Raw genomic sequence first — 22,069 nt, 5'->3', positions numbered from 1 at the left:
GGGACAATCACCTCCCCTGGGTTTATTTATAGTTTAATGGTTGGGGGTCTTTCGGGCCCCCTGTGGACCACCCCCTCCCCAGAGCCACATTCCAAAAATGAACCGGGAGGGCTCATGGACCCCGTGCCCCGGAGACCACCACTTACCTGGAAATTATGCCTTGCTATGGGGGGACACTCAGATCCCCTAGTGGGCCCAGGGAACACTACCACCCGGGGGCCATAATGAATTTGTAATGGGGGCCTCAGGGAAACCCCCCCCAGACCCCTGGGACCTCTCCCACCTCACTGCGGCCTACTTATTTTTTTAAAAATGGGACAGGGGTCGCGTGGCCCCCCTTCTGGGCCGTTCTCACCCCTGCGGTCACAAATATTACTAACTTTTTTCTCTTAAATATCTGAACATCTACTTAACGGATTTACCCAGAAATAACTGAAAGCGTGATCTGCATAGCCTAATCTACATTTCTGACAAATATGGTTTAATTCCGTCCAGTGGTTCGGGTTGCAAGTTCGACTAACAAGTCTATGGGAATTAACATGGAAACCACATCTTGGTATAAGCCCCCTTTTTCTTGGTCCCTGCCTGACGGATCACCACAAAACTTTCCATGCACAACAAGAATCACAATACACTTTTTTGGGGAAAATTATGCGAAGATTCGTCAAATGGCGCCAAAGAAATAGGCAAGTCAAAAGGTACTTTTTCTATGGAAACATGGTCCTATATATATCAACACGTGGAGTTGTCTGTTGCTAACAAACCATGTGGGCAAAGTATAATTAGAAAGAGGAAAAAACATTGAGAAAAGCAATCTGAATTTCCATTGTAGGAATACATTTATTTATCAGACAGAAAATCAATCTGAATTTCTATTGTAGGAATAAATGTATTTATCAGACAGAAAATCAAGAGTATTTCAGTCTTCAAACTCATGACAATAATAGCAGTCTTTAAAATGTTTGTGAAATGTAAAAGTGGCCATGGGTACCATTCCACATCTGTATCTTTAATGCATAGTTTCAAAAATGTGTCAATTTTACTACAAATTATCATACAGGAGATATTTTTAAAATTCTACATATTTATCATATTTCCTTGGTTGGGATTATTAAACAAGTTACTGTCTTTATCTTTTATCTCATTTGTTGGGCTGAACCTCTACTCAATGAAGAGTGGCCTGGCCAAAAATCAGCAAACCTAAGGAAGCAAACTCGAATGCACATATGTTTCCAAGATAAATGAGCAGCATTACTTATTGCTAGGAATTCCAAAGCTGGGGCACTATGCAGTTCTAATGCCTCACCTGGGCTCATTATACAAGAACTCTTACAAGCAGAAACATTTATCTGTAACATTTAGAATTTTTTAAATTATTTTCATGAGTAAAGATGTGGGGGAATGGGTGTGAGGCGGATGTGCGACCTATCTTTTTTGCAAATGTCTGCTTGAGTCCTTATGATATGCCCTTCAGCTGTTGGTAGATCTGTGATGAAATATGAGGAACCTAAATATCGGATAAGGGGAGACTTGGAGAGAAGGCATGAGCTGGGTGAGGAGCAGAATGGCCTTCTTTGCCTCATGTGCTGAGAGGTATGCTATACATAGACAGAGCCATCTTGTCTTTGAAGTTTCCACAAAGAGAAACTGGCTAAATGTACATTAGTCTGTTGAATCGCATAGTGGCCTGTTGCATGGTTAATATGACACTGATCAATTGGTTGCTGTGTCCCTAATGACCGTGGATTGCACTGGACTGCCCTTTGGCAAGGTTTGTGCTATAGAAATACCATATACATACATATATCATGACCCACATTAGAACGGCCAAAGATTGTGCTCATAATCTTAGTAATTGTCCCATTAGGGATACCTAATAATGTTATTTGGTTTGGAAAACTAAGTTTATTTTATTTTCAGGGCAAGCTTAACAATTGTCTGGCCACATTGCATAACAGTCTGGAGGACATTGATGTGCTTCACTGCAAAGAACAAAAAAGGGTGACAGAGCTAGAGGTAAGAGAATAGCATGTATGTAATATTTTAGGGAATCCACTTTTTGCAAACAATTTATGTTTGTAAATTGGTAGGATACTATGTAAATGTATTTATATGTGATTGTTTAATTCCTTTTCTTTAAGGAAGCAGTCAAGGAGCAGGAGTTAAAAATCCTGATTACATTTGAAGAGAAGAAAATGTGTCTGGAGCAGAAGAAACAACAAGAGCTCAGCAGCATGAAAACAAAGCATGAAGAAAGTCTTAATACGGTCTATAGAAACATCAGTGAGCTGGAAAATCAGAAACCTGCACTGATGGACCTGATCAGCAACATAGAGGAGAAGTGTGAGCAGCAGGATGTGGAGCTACTGAAGGTGAGAGGGGCCTAGAAAGCTAAAGAAATGGAAGAGGAGCAGGATTCAGGAATCTGTTCACAGATGAAGAGGGTAAGGGTCTGCAGAAGAAGATGTTTGAGGTTCTGGAGTTGTACAGGGGTATGGACATCTATAGATGCGCAAGATCAGCACTCTTCCCTCGAGTATATGGTCAAGAGAAAGGGCATTTTGGCAACAGGCAGTTCAATGAGTCAGGGAACATCCAAACAGGGGTAGAGTTGGAGCTATAAAATGAGACTGGATGATAAACAGATGTAGACTAAGTGAAGGCTGTTACCCGCAAATCGAATATACAAGCACAGTGTAAGTCCTACTTTACTTGCAGTAGTCTCTGACTGCAAAATAGGATATTTGTGTTTGAACGGAATGCTAATATATATTGAGTAATATACCTACCTCACCAATTCACATTAGTACTCAAGTTCAAGTTTTAGTGTAAGATTTGGAACTCACATGAAGTCCACAGAGACAATACAATAAACATTGTAGGATACAGTTTAAAAATGTAGAGCCAAATTATAAAGTTGTAAAATCTAGTCATTTCATCAGTTGGACAAAAGTGACATTAACACATAGCTAAAACTATACCATCATAATCCATACAAATGTAAAAAACATTTTAAAAACTTAAAAACTCGCACACAAATAATAATAAATCTAAAGCGACGGCCGTTGTACGAACCTGATACTTCAAATAATTAGAAGCTATGCAGGACAAATAAATACCATTTGTTTTTAGATCTTGTATACAGTGACTACAGAAATTACAAATACTATCCCTGCTGGGCAAATGATGCAGCTAGCAATTAAGATAATTTATGGTAAAATAGCAGGGCATAATAGGGCCCAGCAGCATCTAACTCCATGGTCAATAATTCAAGTTAAATATTGTTCGGGCTTTCTTTGAATAAAACAATTCACTGCCACATTGAATTTTGATTTTTTCCTACAACACTGAGCATCAAAACGGCAGCATAGATTAGAGGATATCTGCTTAATATAAGCTTTTAGCTGCTGATCAGACCAGGAAAGTACATTTTCTTGGTTTAGATCAAACATTTTTAATACATGGATAAAGTTTCTATAAAAAAACAGAATTTTCTTACTTCGAAGATCTTTTCATACATAACATTCGTTAATGACCTTATATCACTTCTTAACAACCAAAAGCCCCTGCGAGTAACTGCAGAGAGACCTTGTACACAGACACTCTTTAGCTCAAATTATAATTGCTGAAAGAACACCCTGTGTAAAGAAAGCATACTGTGTCCTCAAAATTAACTCTCTATCTCAAGTTCTTCACATCAATTAAAACCAATGCGTAAAGCGGAGTGGATGAAATTTTCTCTTTCTTCACAGTAAATGACAAAAAAGCCTTCTCTCCACAGCACATGGTTATCCCCAAAAAGGGATATAACTTAACTACCTCTAGCTTTTCTTCACCCTGAAGCCAGTTTTAGTTTTGTATTTCAGGGAGAATGTACTTTTAGAAACATTTTTTTTTTTTTTAAATGAGTACCTTTCATTTCTGTAATGACAGCAGAAGAGTATTCAATCCCTTCGATGTTAAATCCAGGATAACAATGCCATCGGCATATTGCATAATGGACACCGAACTGCCCCCATTTTTGGGTAAAAAGTCCATACTATTATCCAAAAAGACAGGTAAATCAGCAATATAAAGGGAAAACAACAGTGGCACCAAAAGACAGCCAGGATGAGAACCTGAATCTGCTCAGCGGAAGGGGGACAGTGGGCCACAGTATCTATTACCAGGCTACACACATCCTATTGAGTATCTAGGAGCTTCCTTCCATTAGACATTTATAACTTAGAAATAGATCTGGTCCATTGCTCTTGCGAAATGTAGATGGTATGAGACCTAACTCTCTAACCACAGCAATTGAAGATGATTTCCCAATACTTCTATGGCGCCGTCTAGACCCTGGAAGGGGCTCAGAGGGCTTTACAAAGGTTACAACACATAGAAGTTTAATACAATAGGTACAAAATGAGAACAGGGAGAAGAGAGGGCAAACCTGATGTCAAACATTCGTAGTGGGTGCAGGGGTACTCAGGAGTGCCGTTGCTTGCAATGGTCCTGAAGATCAAGTGTAAGTTCTGTTTAGAGAGCAAGTTAAGTGAAGGGGTTAGGTAGTAATTTGTTAATTGATAGCAGTTTGACTTCATTTTTGAAGGAGGTGCTAGAAGGGTTCATTCTAATTTCCGGGGACAGGGCATTCCAGATTCTAGGTGCTAGACATGAGAAAGTACGGTTGTATGTTTTTTTTCCCGGAATTTTTGTGGTTTCAGTAGCCAGGTGCTGGTGCTTCTCGATGCTCTGCCACTACCTGATAGTTCCAGTTTATCAACTAGATACTTCGGTGTGCTGAAGTGCAGGGCTTTGTATGTCATACAGGCGATTTTTAGCTGTGATCTTGCCTCAAAAGGAAGCCAGTTCAGTGCCTTTGGATCAGGGGTGATATGGTCGTTCCTTTTGGAGCTGGTGACCAGTCTTGCAGCCGCGTTGAGTGAGGTTTTAGTGGAGCCAGACTGGATCTCGGCAGACCACATAAGGTTGTATTCCCATAGTCTATTCTGGGTATCACTAGGGATTGTTGATGGGAAGGAAGGGTTTTAGTTTTCTGATGTTCATGTGAAAGTTTGCTCCTCTGGTGGCAGCACTGATGTGTTCCTGCATGTTGACATTTTTGTCGATTGTTATTCATGGAGATTTTGCGGAGTCTATGATGTGTGGTTTGCAGTTGAAGGGTGTTTAAGGTTTCATCCAGTCTTCAATGTGAACGTGTCCTCACGGAGGGTAATTTGGAGGAATTCGGTTTTGAGCTCGTTGAGTTTGAAGTGGTTTCTGGTTAGCCAGTTGTGTGTTTTTTGCAGAGTTGTATTGAGTGAGTGGATGATACTCTTAGGTAAAGTTGGGTGTCATCCGCATATATGTGGTAGTGAACATTGGAGAGTTTCAGAATTTAGGTTAAGGGCTCCATGGATAGATTGAAGAGGGTAGATGAGAGGGAGGAACCTTGAGGCACTCCTAAGGTGACTGCCGTGGTGGTCGACATCGATTGGTTGAGATTGATTCTTTGTGTTTGGCTATCTAAGAAGGAGGCGAACCATTTTAGGACATTCCCAGATATCCCCATTCTGTGTTCATGTAAGTCTAGGGGACTATTGTGTTGGACCGGCAGCAGGCTGCCTCTCTATGTCCAAACCATTTACAGTCATACTATGCTTTTTTAGGTCAAGCCTGCAGGGCTTCTTGTATCCACTCTGTGTGGGTCTGACTCCTCCCACACATTGGATTGGCTTTTGCGTGTGTCTTTCTATAATGAAAGCATGCAAATGGCTAATGGTGGGTGCATGTCCCACCTTTTTTTAAATGTTCACTCCCACGGCGTTTTGCCTCGGGAGCGAGCAGCTGCGCGCAGGGCAGTAGCTGCAGTGCCTCCTTGTTTTTTTTTTTTAAAGAGATCCTGGGAAAGCCGATGCTGCACGCTTCCTCCTGGACAGTCATTGGAATGTGTTATCAAGGCAGCGTGGCTTTTTATGTTTCATTGGGATATACAATTATTTCAATAGATAACGTCTTTCGGCGAGTGAGAAAAGAAAACTTTCCTTCTCCTTTCCTTCACGCGGGAGAGGCTGATTTCATTCCGTAACTTTCTGATGCCCCTAGGGATCCTGCCAGGCAATACGCGCCCACCACATTTCATGAGGATGCTTGCCCACTCTTGGTTGTGTAGCATTAGCATCGCTCAGTACTTACCGCACTCCCCCCAATTCGGGCCTACTCTTTGTCCGTCCGCACCCCCAGCAATCCGCCATACTGCCCCCACCCCAGAAGATGAGGATGCAGGAGCAGGTGTGAAGCAGACTGTAGAGGTGAGTTGCCTTGCTTAATCCTTCTGGTTTGAAGCAATGCGCTTTCTCGTATGATTATAGTGGAGTCCTGGCCTCTATCAATCTGGCACTTGGGTCATTCCAGATGGAGTTTTTGTGGTGAGTCGCTATGTATCATAGTGTTTCTCTGTATACAGGATCACTGAACTAGCAGGGTCGATTCCGATGCATCTCACCAAATGACATGACCTGAATTTTTCCCTAAATAGCTACCATATGCAGCAAGTTTCCCCCAGTTGATGTACCCCACTTGTGTTTAAATCCCACCTCACCCATTGCTAGTCCCGTTGTGCTGCCTGCTTTGCCTCTCTGTCCGTGTTGCAGTCAATCGCTCTATTGGAGATTGACACCCTTAATCTGGTGTTTGCCACTCCTCCCTAGGTACAGAGGTTCTGTTGCCCCTTGTGGTGCTCATGCGCATGTGGCATAAGTTACTTGATACCCCTATGTGATGCAGGCAAACCTCACCCGTTATATACTCTTGAGTACTGCAGCTTAGCTAACTTGATGCACCTACTGTGCACTACACTAGTTGTGTGCGGAGTCAATTTATTCTCGTGCTGGCATTATTATTGCTTGTATGTAACTCACAAAAGGGGGCCAAAAGGAAGAACAATGCTACAATATAGAAAGGAAACCAGTTCTATCCTATAAAGCTTCCGTGTCATAAATCTCACGCTAATTATAGGGTATCAAGTAAAACTATTAGAAATCTAGTGTAGAAGACAGCTTCTGTAGAAGGGCATAACACAGTTGTGGATGAAAACCCTCACTCACCCGAGGGTGACATGCTTCATCATTGGGTTTCTCCAACACACAAGGACCGCAAGGTACCTTGTGTGGGCTACAACTTAACCCAAGAGGGAAGGAGCAGGAGTGCAAAGCACGTGTTGGAACTACCAACTCGAGACGGTAAGGAGGGGCAGAGTGCTGAAAAAAGTGAAGATAGTGTATTAAAAACTACCTACTTAGGGGTCACAACTTTATTCCTCCTGCCTAAGTGCTAGTGATTAAAATGCAAGTGATTGAAGGGTTATGGATATATACCCTCATAAATGATCAACATGTTTCTGCCATGGTGACGAAAAGGTTCAAGGCATTCATCAGGATCAAAAGAAGTCACTCTGCTACATATAGTGTAAAAATAAATAAAATGAAGTGATACTTAGGCCTCTAATCTTTAACCGTCATGCACTTATGTTGATCAATATGATCGGTCAGGTGGCTCTGTAAAATAATAACAAACAACCGAATATAACAACAACCTTACTGTAATGCACTACAGCAGCTATTCTCAATAAAAAGTCTCAATAGAGTGCTTACCCAAGTGTAGGATATATGTTTCAACTCAACCTACTACCGAGTATCTTGACGTGTCGGTTGATCTGGTAGAGGGTTAAAAACATTATGAAAACATACCCTCAAAGAGACATAATGCAGACACCAGCTTTGAAAAGTAAAGTAACCCAAATTGAAAATGGGATTGAGCCTGTTTAGTTCATATAATGTCAATTTTTATTTTGAGTGGTGTGCTATTCTAACTTTAAAAGCTTACCACCCATATGTAAATAGCCAGAGAGAGTGATCTAGCCACAGTGGCTATAACCACTATGCTGAACGCCACATAGTAGTTGTAAAATAGCACAGGGGTCTATTAGAGGTAACCACAACCAGTCACTACGATTTTAAAAGTTATAGAACCAAGATTAGCTGCTAGAGACTAAGTTGAAATGGCCACAACAAACCTATACTACAATGGTGGACATATCACACATAATATACAGAGGTACTCGAAAATTCGATATGGCCACTTGGGACAAAGTGAAGGTGGCCCTAATCAAATTAATATTACGAGTTGGGGAAGCAAGTCCCCTGTTTCATAAAAGGGTGCTCACCTTCTGAAAAACGCACTGTCTCCTCTTCGATACTCGTGAGGGAGCCGCAGGACGTTCCAAGTGAGCTGGTAAATACGGAAATGGATACGGAGCGTACACGACGTAACGAGTACGTAACGCGGATACGCTCACCTGCGTTGTCATAGAAACGACATGCCGCTCTCGACAAACCACCATTGTCATAGTAACGACGTGCCGCTCTCGACAAACCACCGGCTCTAATATATCGTGCTACCGTTGCCCACGTACGTAATCATAAAACTAAACATGTCTCAAGCCAGAATATTGTCATTAGCTTAAAAACAGAACAGGCAGCCCAATGTATAAAACTAATGAATCCAAATCTGGGTATGACTATATCATCCCATGCCATAACACATAAAAAAAATCACATAAAAAAATCAATCTTCATTGGGCCCCACTATGAACATTGGAATACTGTCACTAGTAAAATAAGATCCACCAAGCAGAACATAGTAGGGGGCTTGCAAAACAGTAATCGCGCTACTCGAGAACCAAAAGATGGCATACTAGTACACGCTATAGTCTGCACATATATTAATTTGTTGGAGGTGCATAACTTCTCTTGGCCTAAACCTCTGATGAAACCGAATGACTCTAAAAAGAGAATAATAATATAATAATAATAAAATATGGATGCACATCAATTATTTCTAATGACAAATGGATATGGTGTCAATTATTATTGCTTGCCATGTTCTGCTCTATTTCTGCCCAAAATCTGTTCTGTCAGAAAATGGGTAAACACAAAGACATCAGAGTGCAGTGTCTATCCACTGGATTTGTGGTCTTCAGCTTTGTTCCTGTGTTGCGCCTTGGGTTCCCCGTGATCTCACTTTCCACTTCTCTGCACTTCACCTGGCCGTGGTAGCACGTAAATCACTTACCTCAAACTCCTTCTGCCTTTGGGGTGAGGACAGGGTCCTCAGAAGCAGGCAAGAAAGCATTTTCCTTATTCATTTGTAGGAATCCATAATGATTTGCCAGTTATTTTAAGTAAAGGCGCAGCAACACTATGCAAATAAACAGTGTCTTTGTAAGCAAGTTAAAATTGTAATTGCAAATCGGATTTATAAAGCGCAGCTACTGCCCGAAGGTTGGCGCCATAAAGACTGAGGACAGAAGGGACATTAGTGCTGGGGACAGGCAAAAGAATAGATTATTTAGTTCAAAAAATGGGGAATGATTGTGAAAAACACTAATAAAAACTTACAATGGGTCACAGTTTAATAGCATGTAACGGCCCTCTGCCTTCCGATAGACCAAATGCATATACATTCTGTAGAGGCAGCTCCCGGAGTAATATAGACTATATACTAGTGTCGATAGAATTTTGGCCACACGTTCTGGATTTAAAAATAGACTCCCGAACGGTGGACAAAAAAGATGCTCGTACTATTGAGGCCAATATTATAATAACTAACAATCGACGAGCTGTAGAGTGGCCGTATGTTCTAGGGAATCCACAATCTATGATAAATATCTATACCATCTTTGCAGATACTATTACACCCTTTTTAAACCTACCAGCAGATAAAATTTCAATGCTAGACTTACACACCACTATGGTGGATACTTTAACTCCGGATGTAAGCAATTTACCCAAAGAGAGAAACGCAGGAGTCAACTATCGGAATGACCATAGAAATCCCCGGTACAACAAAGACTGCCGGGTAGCTAAGACAGAGCTTATCCAAGCAATTAAAAGCAATAATTTAATTATAAGAAGGGAAAAAAGATATAATCATAAGCGAGCACTTGAAAAAGCAAAGAAAACATGGGATGATGATACTTGGACGGGTCTAATCAGCGCGGCCAAGTCCAAGGACCAGAGGTGTCTGGAGTTTGATAGCGAAAGGGAATAAAACAGGAAGGGGCCCCCAAAGATTTATTTCTTGATGAAAACACTTGGGTTGCCCCCTTTTCTCGTCTCTGTTCAGAAACTAACTGTGGGCAATTTGTGATAACTAAAGATATGGAGACCACTGCAAAGGCTGCCAACTTGCATTTTAGTTTAAAAGAAACAATACAGGCAATTGAGGCAGTTAAAGCAGGGAAAGCTCCAGGACCTGACAAGACTCCTGGAGATTTATTAAAACACGATATCGGTGTCTGGGGACCATATATAAATTATCTTTGCAACGCAATAGTTGCATTTTCACCGATACCGGAAACATGGAAAGGGGCAGAAATTGTTACAATTTTTAAAAAGGGTAATCAATATGATCCAGCAAACTATTGCCCTATTAGTCTGATTGATATCATACAAAAACTTTTTGCTAGGTACATTTTAGGTAGACTAACAGAGTGGATTGAAGAGGTCAAAATACTTTCAAGATACCAAGCTGGGTTCAGAACAAAAACCAGCACAATTGACTAAGTTTTTAGATTTATATGTATATGCTGGAAAAACATAAGGAAGGGTAGCTTATACATCGCCTTTGTGGATTTAAAGGCAGCATTCGATTTGGTACCCCGGAACAAGCTGTGGGATTCACTGAAATGCTTAGGGGTGCCACTCGAATTGCTTGTACAAATAATAAGGCTCCATGATGGGAACTTTGCTAAAGTAAAATGGGGGCCTAGGGGAGAACTTACTAAGGCGATACCAGTGAGAAGGGGTGTACGCCAGGGGTGCGTATTGGCACCCACCCTCTTCTCACTTTATGTAAATGATATCCCCCAATACTTAGAAGGCTGTACTAACGACTCGCCAAATTTGGGAGGTAAAGTGGTTCCAGCATTACTATTTGCTGATGATACCATTCTAATCCCGCAAACCCCAAAGGGACTGCAATGTTTAATGGATTTCTTTCATATGTATTGCATTAAGAAAGGTCTCAAAATCATTTCCAGCAAAACTAAATACATGTCAATAAATCCACACCGATCTTTTAAAAATAATTTAGTGCTAAATAATCAGAAATTAGAGTATGTGCAAAGTTTGAATTACTTAGGTATCACATTAGACACTGAATTGACCTGGAAGCCACTACTGGAAAAAAACAGGTTAATCATGCTTCAAAATTCAACCCCTATTCTGAAGAAACATGGGGCGAGCATCTTGAAGGCAGTTTCACCTGCTTAAGAGGTATTTAAATACAAAGCCCAATCAGCCGCCCTATATGGGGCAGAAATATGGGGGCCATATTTTAAAAAGAATTTCGAATTGGGAGAAAATAATTTATTTAGGAAAATACTAAGACTCCCAAATAGGGCACCCCTGATCCCAGTTGTTATGGATCTCAACATCAAACGAACCGATCACTATGCTCTATTACGACCCTTTTTATTCTGGGTGAGGATTTGGCAACCCCAGAGTTATTGCACTACAAAGAAGGTCTAGAGGAGATCATGAAAATTGATCAGAGTAAGGACATCCCATGGCTTAAACATGTGACAACGTGGTTGAAGAAGCTAGGCCTATCACACTTTTGGGAAGAACCATCCCAGTTGACCATGGTGTGTAAGAAACTATTAGTCTTCCTTTTGGGCCCATATTAACAACAACGTGTTACATAGTTCTAGCTTGGGCTCTTTAATATCAAGATTTCTCCTCTACAAAGATGTAGCACATTTTGAACCCTTTCTAGATGAGGTACGTCCACAATTAGCAGAATCTTTGTTTTTGAGATTTAGATATGGGGTCCTCCAGACAAACGCTAATACATCTAGATGCGGTAATAACTATGGCGATAGTAGCTGTGATTGGTGTGTGTTATGCACAAAAGAGGTCAAGGAAAATGACCTACACATATTATTTTTCTGTCCCTCATATGATATCCCTAGGAAAAGATGGATTAAACCAGTTTGCAAAAACCTGAATGTTAGACATTGTAGAGAGGCAGAACGTATACTTAAGACAGACATGTCACAATTGGTTGTCTTTAGTGTAAGTAGATTTTTATTTAATGTGAACCTTATAAGAGCCAAAATTGGATTGGAGCTATAAAAGTCAAGATCACGCAACTACAGCTTATACTCTTATAGGCTTTTACACTTTATTAATTAATGGCAGTTCTTTGGTGAATTGCTAACCTATGAAGTTTAATTTTTAGAGATGATATTAATCAAAGTTTGATAAATGTATGATATGATGTGCTTACGATTGAAAAATTTATGGATTTCATTATAATGTGGTTTTATTTTGAACGCCTAGCTTTTATATGATTCTTAAATGGTTTTTATTGTATTTATTGAAATCGACAAGTTTTAATGGCATAGCTGGGATGGATCATGTTAAACGTACTCAATTGCCCTAGCATGTTGTAGTAAAACTAATTGATTGACAAATTCATTTCTATGGGAAAAGTTTTAAAATGCATCTTTTATGGTTGAAATTGACCGAAATAAAGGTTTGAAATGAAATGAAATGAAAAACACTAATCTGTAAACAGGAGGAAAAACCAAATGCACACATTTCAGTGCTTAAATTGTGCTGGTCTTTGCCTATGCTCGACACCAGCATTTACTTTCACATGACAGTCCACATATTTAAATACACATTTAAAACATAATTCTAGCGCGCCCAAGCCATTCTTACTGCTTTCTGTAGCTTTGAATGGTTTTAACTGTCCAAATGTGATGATGTTCAGTAGGAAGCGTTCATACTGGCATGTGGCAGTGATCGTAGTTCCATTAACTAGTGCAAGCTGCAGTGACCTCCTGAGCAATACATTGGGCGATCGCACTTGTTTATTTGAATATGAAGCACTGTGGCGAATCGCTGTCAGGGCTTGGTGAACAAACATCATGGATTTTGTGAAGAGACAGAAAGTACCCCCAGTCGACAGAACCTCCGTGACATGGGTACCAACAACTTGAGGGCAGAAAGCGACCACACGCTGCAGTCCTGCAGACACACACAACAAGCCTCTAGCTTTGTACCAGCGCTCAGCAAACATGGGGCAGAAGAATTTTAAAATTCCATTACTTTGTTGCTCACATCAAAGAATATAAGGCTTTTGGGCGTGATCAGCCTTAGAAGAAGCTCGTCCAACTACTAGAAAGGCAAATGTTTTATCTCTGGGACCATATTAAAGAAATTTTGCTCTGCTGCAAAAACAGGATAAGTCATTGGTACGATTTTGTTATTTGTTGAGCAAATTTACAGCATACCATTTTTGCTGTTTACATATTTATAAGTGGAAGCAATGTACATTCTCTATGTTTGAAATGCAAACCATTGGCTTTTAAAGCAAATTCTTTTTTTATTATATAAAAAGGAAACATGCAAATTAAGTTAGCTCTATTTTTTAAAGTTATTTATGGCATATGATTTCACAGTTGAAATACTGATGCAGCACCTCTACACAACACCAACTGAACAGATCTCAGCACCACCTTAGCACCAACGAAGTAGCACAGCAACACCACCACCTTACCAACACTACAGCGTCACTAAGCACCACCACAACACCACTCAACACCACCTCAACATTACTAAGCACCACCTCAACATTAGAACAGGCAGGAAGAAGTTGCCAACATTGCAACGACCAAAAATGACAAGACTTTTTTTATGTTTATTCTTTTTTAATTGGGTCGTTCAGTTGTACATAATGGCTTATTGGTTATATATAAAGAAACGAAAATGCTTATAACACTTTTTTATTATAACTTTTCAACACGCTGCATAGCAACCACAATGCTCTTAAAAACAATGGCAAAACCAATACCTCTGGCTAAACACATATACGATCCCAAAGGCCAATGCTTGTTCATCTTTTCCTTGAATTCCCTTTTTCCCTATTTAGGAGGTAAATTCATTTCCTCTTTCCACAGAGAATGGGGGAACTGGATTCTAACTAATCTGTTTATTTCTTTATTTGGAGTTACAGTTGGCTGCTGTAGGGTTTCGGGTCGGGCACTGGCTCTCTTTCATCAACCTGACTTACAAGTAGTCTCATAGTCTGAGTGTATGCATAAAGGGCATCGGTCTCCTGGATTCTCCATTAACCATCATCTCTTCCAACACCTCTTTTACTCTATTAAACAAAACTGGTCTCCAGTGGTTACTATCCGCATGTTTCCTAAAACTTGTGAAGTTCCCATTAAACTTCCATGAGTCAACCTCTATAGGGCTGAATTCTACCAAAAAATAAATTGCTTTATGATCGCTACAGGAGACATGGGAAATAGAGATTTCCAGAACTGAACTGTATGCGGGAAAGGAAGCTATCAAATAGTTGCTTATGGACCACTCAGAATATTACTTATAGGTAAAGGTTGTTGAGGAGTCAAAATCAACTCTGCCATTCACTATTATTTTTCCTGAGTAGATCCAATAACAGAGCGTCTCCTTTATGGAATTTCATATTTGCGGGGAAGCAAGCCGGGGGAATATTTAAAGCTTCTTCTTTCTGTAGGTCAGAGAATAGGCCGATTGAGTAATTTGAGAATTTACAAATTTAAGTCCCCGACTTGTAACTCCTTATGCACACCTTCCTGGTCTACCACCGTGTTTATAAATGGAAACAAGGTGGCGAGAAGAGCATTATGCATGGGGTCAGGAGGAATATAGGCATTTACTAACACCATTGAGTCTTCCATGATTATATGCTGCCCATGGGAGAGTTTTACAGCTTGAAATAAATTTGATGAATGTGAGACACAACAATAGTCCCAACTCAAATTATTGGTCGGCAATATAGCTGCACCACTCTTGGCATGTCTACTCCTAAACGTGGCAGCCTTACAGCTCAGCACAAAGTTGCCATCCATTAGAAAGTCATTCAAACACCATGTTTCCTGGATGCAGGCCACATCGGGTCTTAGGTTTAAAAAAAAATCTATTTAATCAGGGTAATTCAGTAATCCTGCTGCATTCCAGGAAACCACTTTAAAAGTGTTATTAACTGTACCTCTTAGTTGCTTGTCCCAGCACACAATTCTAATTGATGGAAGCTGATAATTCAACTCCATTGTTTCAGCTCATCTTTAGCTTTTAAAAGGATCCCTTATTCCCCTGTCTCCAGCTGGGAGACCTGCTTTTCCTCAATGCTGTGGAAAACTAAGGTCATAGTTTCCCTCCAGCAACTATTTGTTACTACTAGTTGCTACTACTCTCACGGAATACTGGGATTATGTAAATCCCCCTACAATGGAAAAAAACCTCACTATTTTGTTGGATCAGGTTGGACACCACCTTAGACGTAAACGGTCACTGAAGACTTATGAGTGAGAGTGCATAACATTCACTATAGCAATATCACTACTTTGAACCATCTTCGATTCAAAACTTTCAATAAAAAAGATACTAAAAAAAGACCTATTCAGTATTACATATTGATCAAATAGGGCAATAAAATCAAATTTTGAGGTTACATTTGACACAGTCTGAGAAAATATTTTTTTCCACAGGCAGTGGTCCCCTGCAAGTGGACCTTTCAGTGCAGGCAAAAGTTTTAGCCAAAGGCTTAAGAAAGCTTGAGGGCACATTAAAAGAGTATTGTCTATTTTGAGAAATGTCTACATGAAATGGCTTCGACAGGGGAGGATCCACATGGACCTTAGGGTAATCATCATTTCATCATGTTCCTTCGAACTGGGGATCTCTTCTTTATTAGTTGTTATGTCAAGCACCTCTGAGTTCTCAAATCAAATTTGTCTTGTGTGTTATTTTGAGATTTTGTGTTGTCTTTTCTTCTTCCTTATCTATTGAATACTCCTTTTTGCTTATTGTCCTTCTGGAACTGTGAGCCGTTGTTTGGATTGTGAGAGCACCCTGATGTAGATCCTTTACCCTTAAAGAAAGGGAAGACATTGCTTTGCGAGCTGGCTGGCACAACAGGTACTGACAAATCAAGAGGGTTTAGAGCTTCAGGTTCAAGGAGATGTTTCAAGGAGTATAACTTGTCACTGACTTTCTTGTAAGTGCTATTCTTATTGCTCAACTTAGATCTCTTTAATTGGGGTCTACTCACTTGCATTCCAACATTGATGCATGGGGGCTTAGCCACCCTTTATTGATTTTGGATATAAGGACTCCTGGCACAAGTGTTAGCTGGCCCAACTTTTGCAGAAAGGGAGGTTTTTGCTTTATCTTCTCTTCTATCCACAGTGATCTACTTCCCTAGAGGACCTCTTTGGTCCTGCAAAAAGCCAGTAGACCACTAGTCCCCGGACACAACAAAACCAGCGATTTCCTTATTTTGTCAATGGCTCTCCTTTTGGGCAACCAAACTGCACTCCGACAACTCTCTCAGATCAGACTCAGGTGCAACTTTTGAGTGTTGGGAAGCCAGGTTGCCATGTGGCGGTGAGCAACCATTTGGTGATCTGGGCTACCAACGTTCCCAGGCAGGCATCTCCACAGGAAGTCAGTCGACACTTGGAATCTCCTCTTCTATCGGGGCTCAGTGGACAGCTTCCACATGAGCAGGACACCACAGGCACAGTCCCTTCTTCACTAGCCCAATTTTGCTGCAGCCTTTCCTTTGTCGGGCCCAGGGTCAGCAGGGCAGTCCTTCTTCAGTTTTCTTGTTCAGTCCGGGTGAGATCCTGAGATCTGGTGGCCAAGGGGGACTCCTTTATGTCCAGGAAGTGCCGCCCTAAGAGGAGGTGTCTGTCATTAGCCCATAAAATACTCTGGTCCCTCCAGCTTGATGACAAACTCCTGTGAAGTGTGGCTTGTTCTAATCCCAGAGTGCACTATTCTCCCCAAGTCCCAAGATGGCTGAACCTCTCTCTGTGTGTGGCTTGGTAAGTGTTTTCCTCTCAGTTCCCCCAACACTTTCCTGTCTACCTAAACAGCAGCCCTTCTTGTGTGTTCTTTCAATTTTCACTTCTAAGGCGGCTTCCTCTTTAAAGCTTGCCTTTTGTCTCCCACCTTGTGTTGTTTTCCCTGTGAGAGGTGATAACACCTCCTCCCCCGGTAGGCCCTTTGCAGGATTTCCTGGGAGGCATTCAAACTTCTCTCCAGGAGGCAAGAAGACTGCTTTGAGGACATTCTTTTGTGTGCAACCTTAAATGGGCACTAGAAAACCTTGGACAACTCAGTGGCAACTTGCTAAAGTTGCACTTTGCCCACCAGGGACAATAAATTAGAAGTAACCATTAAATCTCTGCACTCACCAATGGGTCTACAAGCCTTTCCACAGTAAAAACCAACAATGTCGGTTTTTATTTTAAGAACCTTAAAAACATGAAACCATAGGTTAATTCTTGTAATGTAATGCACCCTACCTTTAGAGCTCAGTAGGCCTGCTTTAGGGGTGACTTACTAATATGAAAAAGGAAGGCTTGGGTGTTGCCATAGCTTGAAATGTCAAAGTCGATTTAGCAGTTTAAACTGCTATGCGACCCAACAATGGCAGGCTGAGAGTCATGATTTTGCCTTATCAGCAAATAGTACTGCTGTCCATAAGAGGAAACTTTAACATACAGGCTCTAGGTACCCCTGGCACATTATACTAGGGACTTACCAGTAAGCTAAGTTATGCCAGTTGGGGATAGCCCACTTCCATGTGCCTTTTTAAGAGAAAGAGCACATGTACTGAGTGATTAATAGCAGGGCTCAAGTCATTTCAAAGTCATTACACCATTGCCTAGTAGTCAAAATGGTGGCAAAATATGGGTTTGGCCCTGGAAAAAGCTTGTTTCCTCACACAGTCACAGGTATGTTTATTTCAATTAGAAACCATAAAAACTTTTAAAACATATTAACTGTACATTAGAGATTCACTGAAAAGAGAATTTTCAAGTTAATTTTGTGATTACGTACTTTCACTAGTAGATGAAAATGGATTATTAAATTGTGAATACATTTAGATGTTTATTTAAACACTGTAGGTCAGTGAACATGTATTACAGTGCACATGCATATAAATAAAAATAATCATATATAGCAACAGATATAAATAAGTGTCTTATTATATGAATTTTGTATCCAACTCAGGTATTGTATAAGAAACTTTTGAGCTGATGGTGACACTTTTACCACTGAAGCTCACGTACTAGAACTGGAACACTAGACTTGTAGATTACACACACATCTAAGCAGCAGATACTTACCTGATGCAAAAAATGACGCATTAATCTTCCTCTCCCCTTGGTTTATTGCATTATTATGTGAACTTCTGACAAATAGGTTGAAAACAGAACTGCAAACTCTCTGCGAACCCACTGGTTATGGACCTGCGGTTGTTAAAGGGGATTGAATTATTACTTTTACAATCCCACACATCTGCTATGCGAGTGTCAGACGATGCTTGCTGAGCAAGGCATGGTCCCACAACTAAAAAAGAAGGCATAGAAATTGAGATAAAATGTTGAATGGCTCCACCACACCCCACGCTCAACTAACCCTAACCACAGGGCTAAATCCTACACACTGAAGTGAATAGGATTGCAAAACACAAAAAAACCTCTTTGATGACCTGCATGTGTACAAAGAAGTGGTTTACTCACTTCTGTGACCTCCCAGATTCTTGACCGCATTATACTGTGTCTATTAAATATATACTTCAAACACGTATTTTTTTTCTACTGGTGATCTCGATATATAATGTAATGAATATTGGTGCATATAGATGTGACACCTTCCACCCTCAGCAAAGTAATGAATACTAATAGTGCCATTAAAATGTTGAAATGGCTTTATTGGAACATTTTATTATTGTATGACATTAAATCACAAATAATACTGTTGTGCTTGGAAATACTGTTTGTAGTCTCATGTGAGAGTTCAGGGCCCCTAAGGAGTTCAGGATTTAAATAATTTCAGTGTCCATAGGTTATTTGAAAGTGAAGGATCTGTTGGGGCAACACACAGTATGTCAGGTGTGGAAGACTGGAAGTAGCGAGCGGTGTTGGCCTGCTGCAGTCTGATCATATTCGCTTGTTCTGATACAGTATTGTCAGAGGTTGGTGGTCACTGAGTAAGGCTACACTTAGAGTTGCTGTGGTCTTTATTACCTTAGCAAGGGTGATGTCTTCTGTTTTTGCAGCTTGGCTGTCCACCCTCTAGGGATGCCAGTTTTCAGGTACAGCTTCATTTATTGGTGGAGTTGGTTCTTAAGCGTGATGGGTCATCACACAGGATGCCACATGTCATTTGACAAAGCCATAGCTAAAAGCAGTGATGGGCAACCTCATAACGTGCCTCCCGAATGGGATTATAGTGGACTGATACTTCCCGGGAGCCAGCTCACAAAGGCTACTTTCCCCCTCATGCGGTACATTTTTTAGTATCACAAGTTGGTCTTACATACTGCAGTGCAATAGCTCACAGAATTGACAGGCCACATTCTTGTGGACTCCACTCATGGTTAGCACACTGGCCTTGGGGCTACAGTACCTTAATGTGTGGGATTTGCAGGTGTTCAGTACATGTTGGCTTGGGCCATTCAGCATTGTCTCTGGTCTTGGTCAGACTTAGCAGCGCTACGCAACGCACAGCAGCTGGGTCACACAGCTTCTGAGGCACTGTTGGAGCGAGGAGATTCTAAGCACACAAGGTGGTTTAGCTCCTCTTCAGCATACTCAGGAGCACAGATCTTCTCTGCACTCCTGTGAATTGGACCCTAGCCCCTTAGTGATGACAGCCATGGATTCTGTCTTCAGTGTGGTCCTTTTTGAACAGAGATGTGCACAGTGTCAATGAGTCAAACCTTGTACACTGGATAAGTGAGAGGGACTCGCTTGAGGAATCAAATTCCATGGTCACCCAAATGTTAGGGGAACCACTCTTTACCTTTATCTTTCAGGTAGCCAGTTCTCTTTGGCAACAATGAAAGGGTTAAACTACCATCTTGTCATTTGTGTATTCCAGATAGATAGATTCTGTCCCCAGTTCAGTTCACTGGATGCAAGGGTGCTCCATCGGCCTAGTCTTTTCCATGAAGTGTGTGTCATTTTGCGCTTAACCAGCCAAAGTCTTTGTTTTACTTTGCCTCAAACCTTGACCTACCAAAACTGATATAGAGCTTCAGCCAGGTCATTCATGGTCCTTTTTGAGAATGTTTTGAAAGCCAAGCACTGCCCTTGGCTTCATAGTATATTACACATTGAGGGGGTCTAAGGGAGCATAGCATGGAGGACTTGCTGGAATGGAGAAAACAACAATGGAGCACCTCCAACCATATTGATTTTGTCAATATAGGTGGTAACGCAACCTAAGTATCCACCTTGCATGTACCCCTGAACTCACATTGACATACTCCATGTACTCAGGGAGTTCAGCTATGATCTACTACATGGATTTACCAGGAAGAGCCTATAGGAAACTCTTGCAATCCGGTTTAGGGAAGAATACCTATACTTTACTACTTTAGTCAACTACTCCCAGACAGAAGCGATGTCATAGCATAGGCATGGCAATGGAAATAGTAGTATTATTGTGAGTTCACAAAGACCGTGACAAAGTCTAGTACTCAATCAGGGAGCAGTATCCAAAAACACCTTGTAACAGGTTTCTTGCACAAGAAACAGATATTGTATAGTAGGGTTCCCATATTTTCCACCTAAAAGACATAAAACAAGGAGAGTGGAACCCCATCTGACATCCATAAGGATGAGCTTCCTCTGTGTTCCCGGCACTGATTTTGCCACCTCTCAGACCAGGGATTGAAAGGCAGTCCCAGGGGTGGCGAGGATCAAGCCAGGGGTCGCAGCTGCATTCCCTGATGACCCCAAAATTACATCTATGATTGCGTCTCCTCTCGAGTAGATTCACTGGTTTGATGATAACTGCATGAGGGAGATCCCCAGCAAGTATCTAGGACTCTAGAGTCTACAGTACTATAGCACTGGGGCATTTGTGATGTTATCAGTTGGAAACACAGAATGTATGGCCCTAGCAGAGTTGTCTCATCCAGTTACACAATGAAAGAGACTACACACCTGTTTGATTAGTTTAAGTTCAGACAGTTGCACTGGTAAATCCCCTACTAGCTGGACTACCTCTAGAACCTTAGATGTGATCATCTCTGGTTGTGAGTGTGTGGGTACTGATGACGCCGTATTCTTATCTACCTTACCATCGCCAAGAATCCTCTCAGGTCGCCAGGATCTTTTTATCTGCTAAATAGTGTAGAGTGGAGAAACCAAATTTTAACACATAATCAAATAGTTGGAATTAAACTCTAAAAGGACCACTGACTCCAATTCTCAATTTTAGGAATTTATTACGACCAAGAATACCTGCACATACAAGCACCTCAGTACAAGGTGAAGAAAATAAATGGGCACTAATACAAAAGAAATCCTACGCAGGAGTCTCATCCGACTCAGAATAAGAAGAATAATCAATTCCAGTAGCATCAGAAATGAGATACTTACTCCAGTCTCTACATTAGAAGTCAATAGCTTAAAAGAAAAATCAGTTAGTCTATCCCTACTCTATCTCTAAGGTGACATCCCTACTTAGCATTTTCCCTCCCAGGCAAGAGAATAAAAGGTGTCAAAAGTGAAGACTTTCTTGGAAGTACACTCACTTAGTCAGAGCTCGCTCTAAGATCCTCCTTCTAGTTTCCCATCTAAGCCTCAACTGCTCAACCCTCGGGCACTGTCCCTAATACAAAATCCCAAAAACATAGAACACGCCCTCCGGCACACCTCTTCAGCCAGGTCTTCTTCCAGTACTTTCCCAACGAAACTTGCATCCTATCCAGCGGCTGTTAGCTTGACCTTAGATCCCAGGCACCATCTCTGCCGAAAGTATCATCCCTAAATTCCGGTGTACTCCCATATTGGCTTCTCGTACCATCCTAACTCCTAAAACAAAGTGTTAGTCTCTCTAACGAGCTAAGTGTCCTTGCACCTGCAACAGAAACATGAGAACAAGAAACTTTCCACTTCTCTAAGGTTTTCTAACATCCTTGAAACCCAAAGCCTTACCAA

General features: G+C 41.0%; 1 protein-coding gene across 1 annotated transcript in view; it reads left to right on the top strand.

Annotated features, from left to right (window-relative positions):
• Positions 1 to 22,069, top strand: part of LOC146869485 (E3 ubiquitin-protein ligase TRIM39-like) — a 326,876-nt gene that overhangs the window by 167,510 nt on the left and 137,297 nt on the right. Inside the window, exons 3-4 of the mRNA XM_085599897.1 lie at positions 1,921 to 2,016; positions 2,142 to 2,372. Of these exons, the coding sequence (XP_085456023.1) occupies positions 1,921 to 2,016; positions 2,142 to 2,372 (327 nt within the window). The remainder of the gene's footprint in view (positions 1 to 1,920; positions 2,017 to 2,141; positions 2,373 to 22,069) is intronic.

This window comes from Triturus cristatus, chromosome 1_1, assembly GCF_964204655.1.
Source record: "Triturus cristatus chromosome 1_1, aTriCri1.1, whole genome shotgun sequence".
Classification (NCBI taxonomy): Eukaryota; Metazoa; Chordata; class Amphibia; order Caudata; family Salamandridae; genus Triturus; species Triturus cristatus.
Note: the sequence above shows the minus strand (reverse complement) of the source record. Positions and strands in the feature narration are given on the sequence as shown.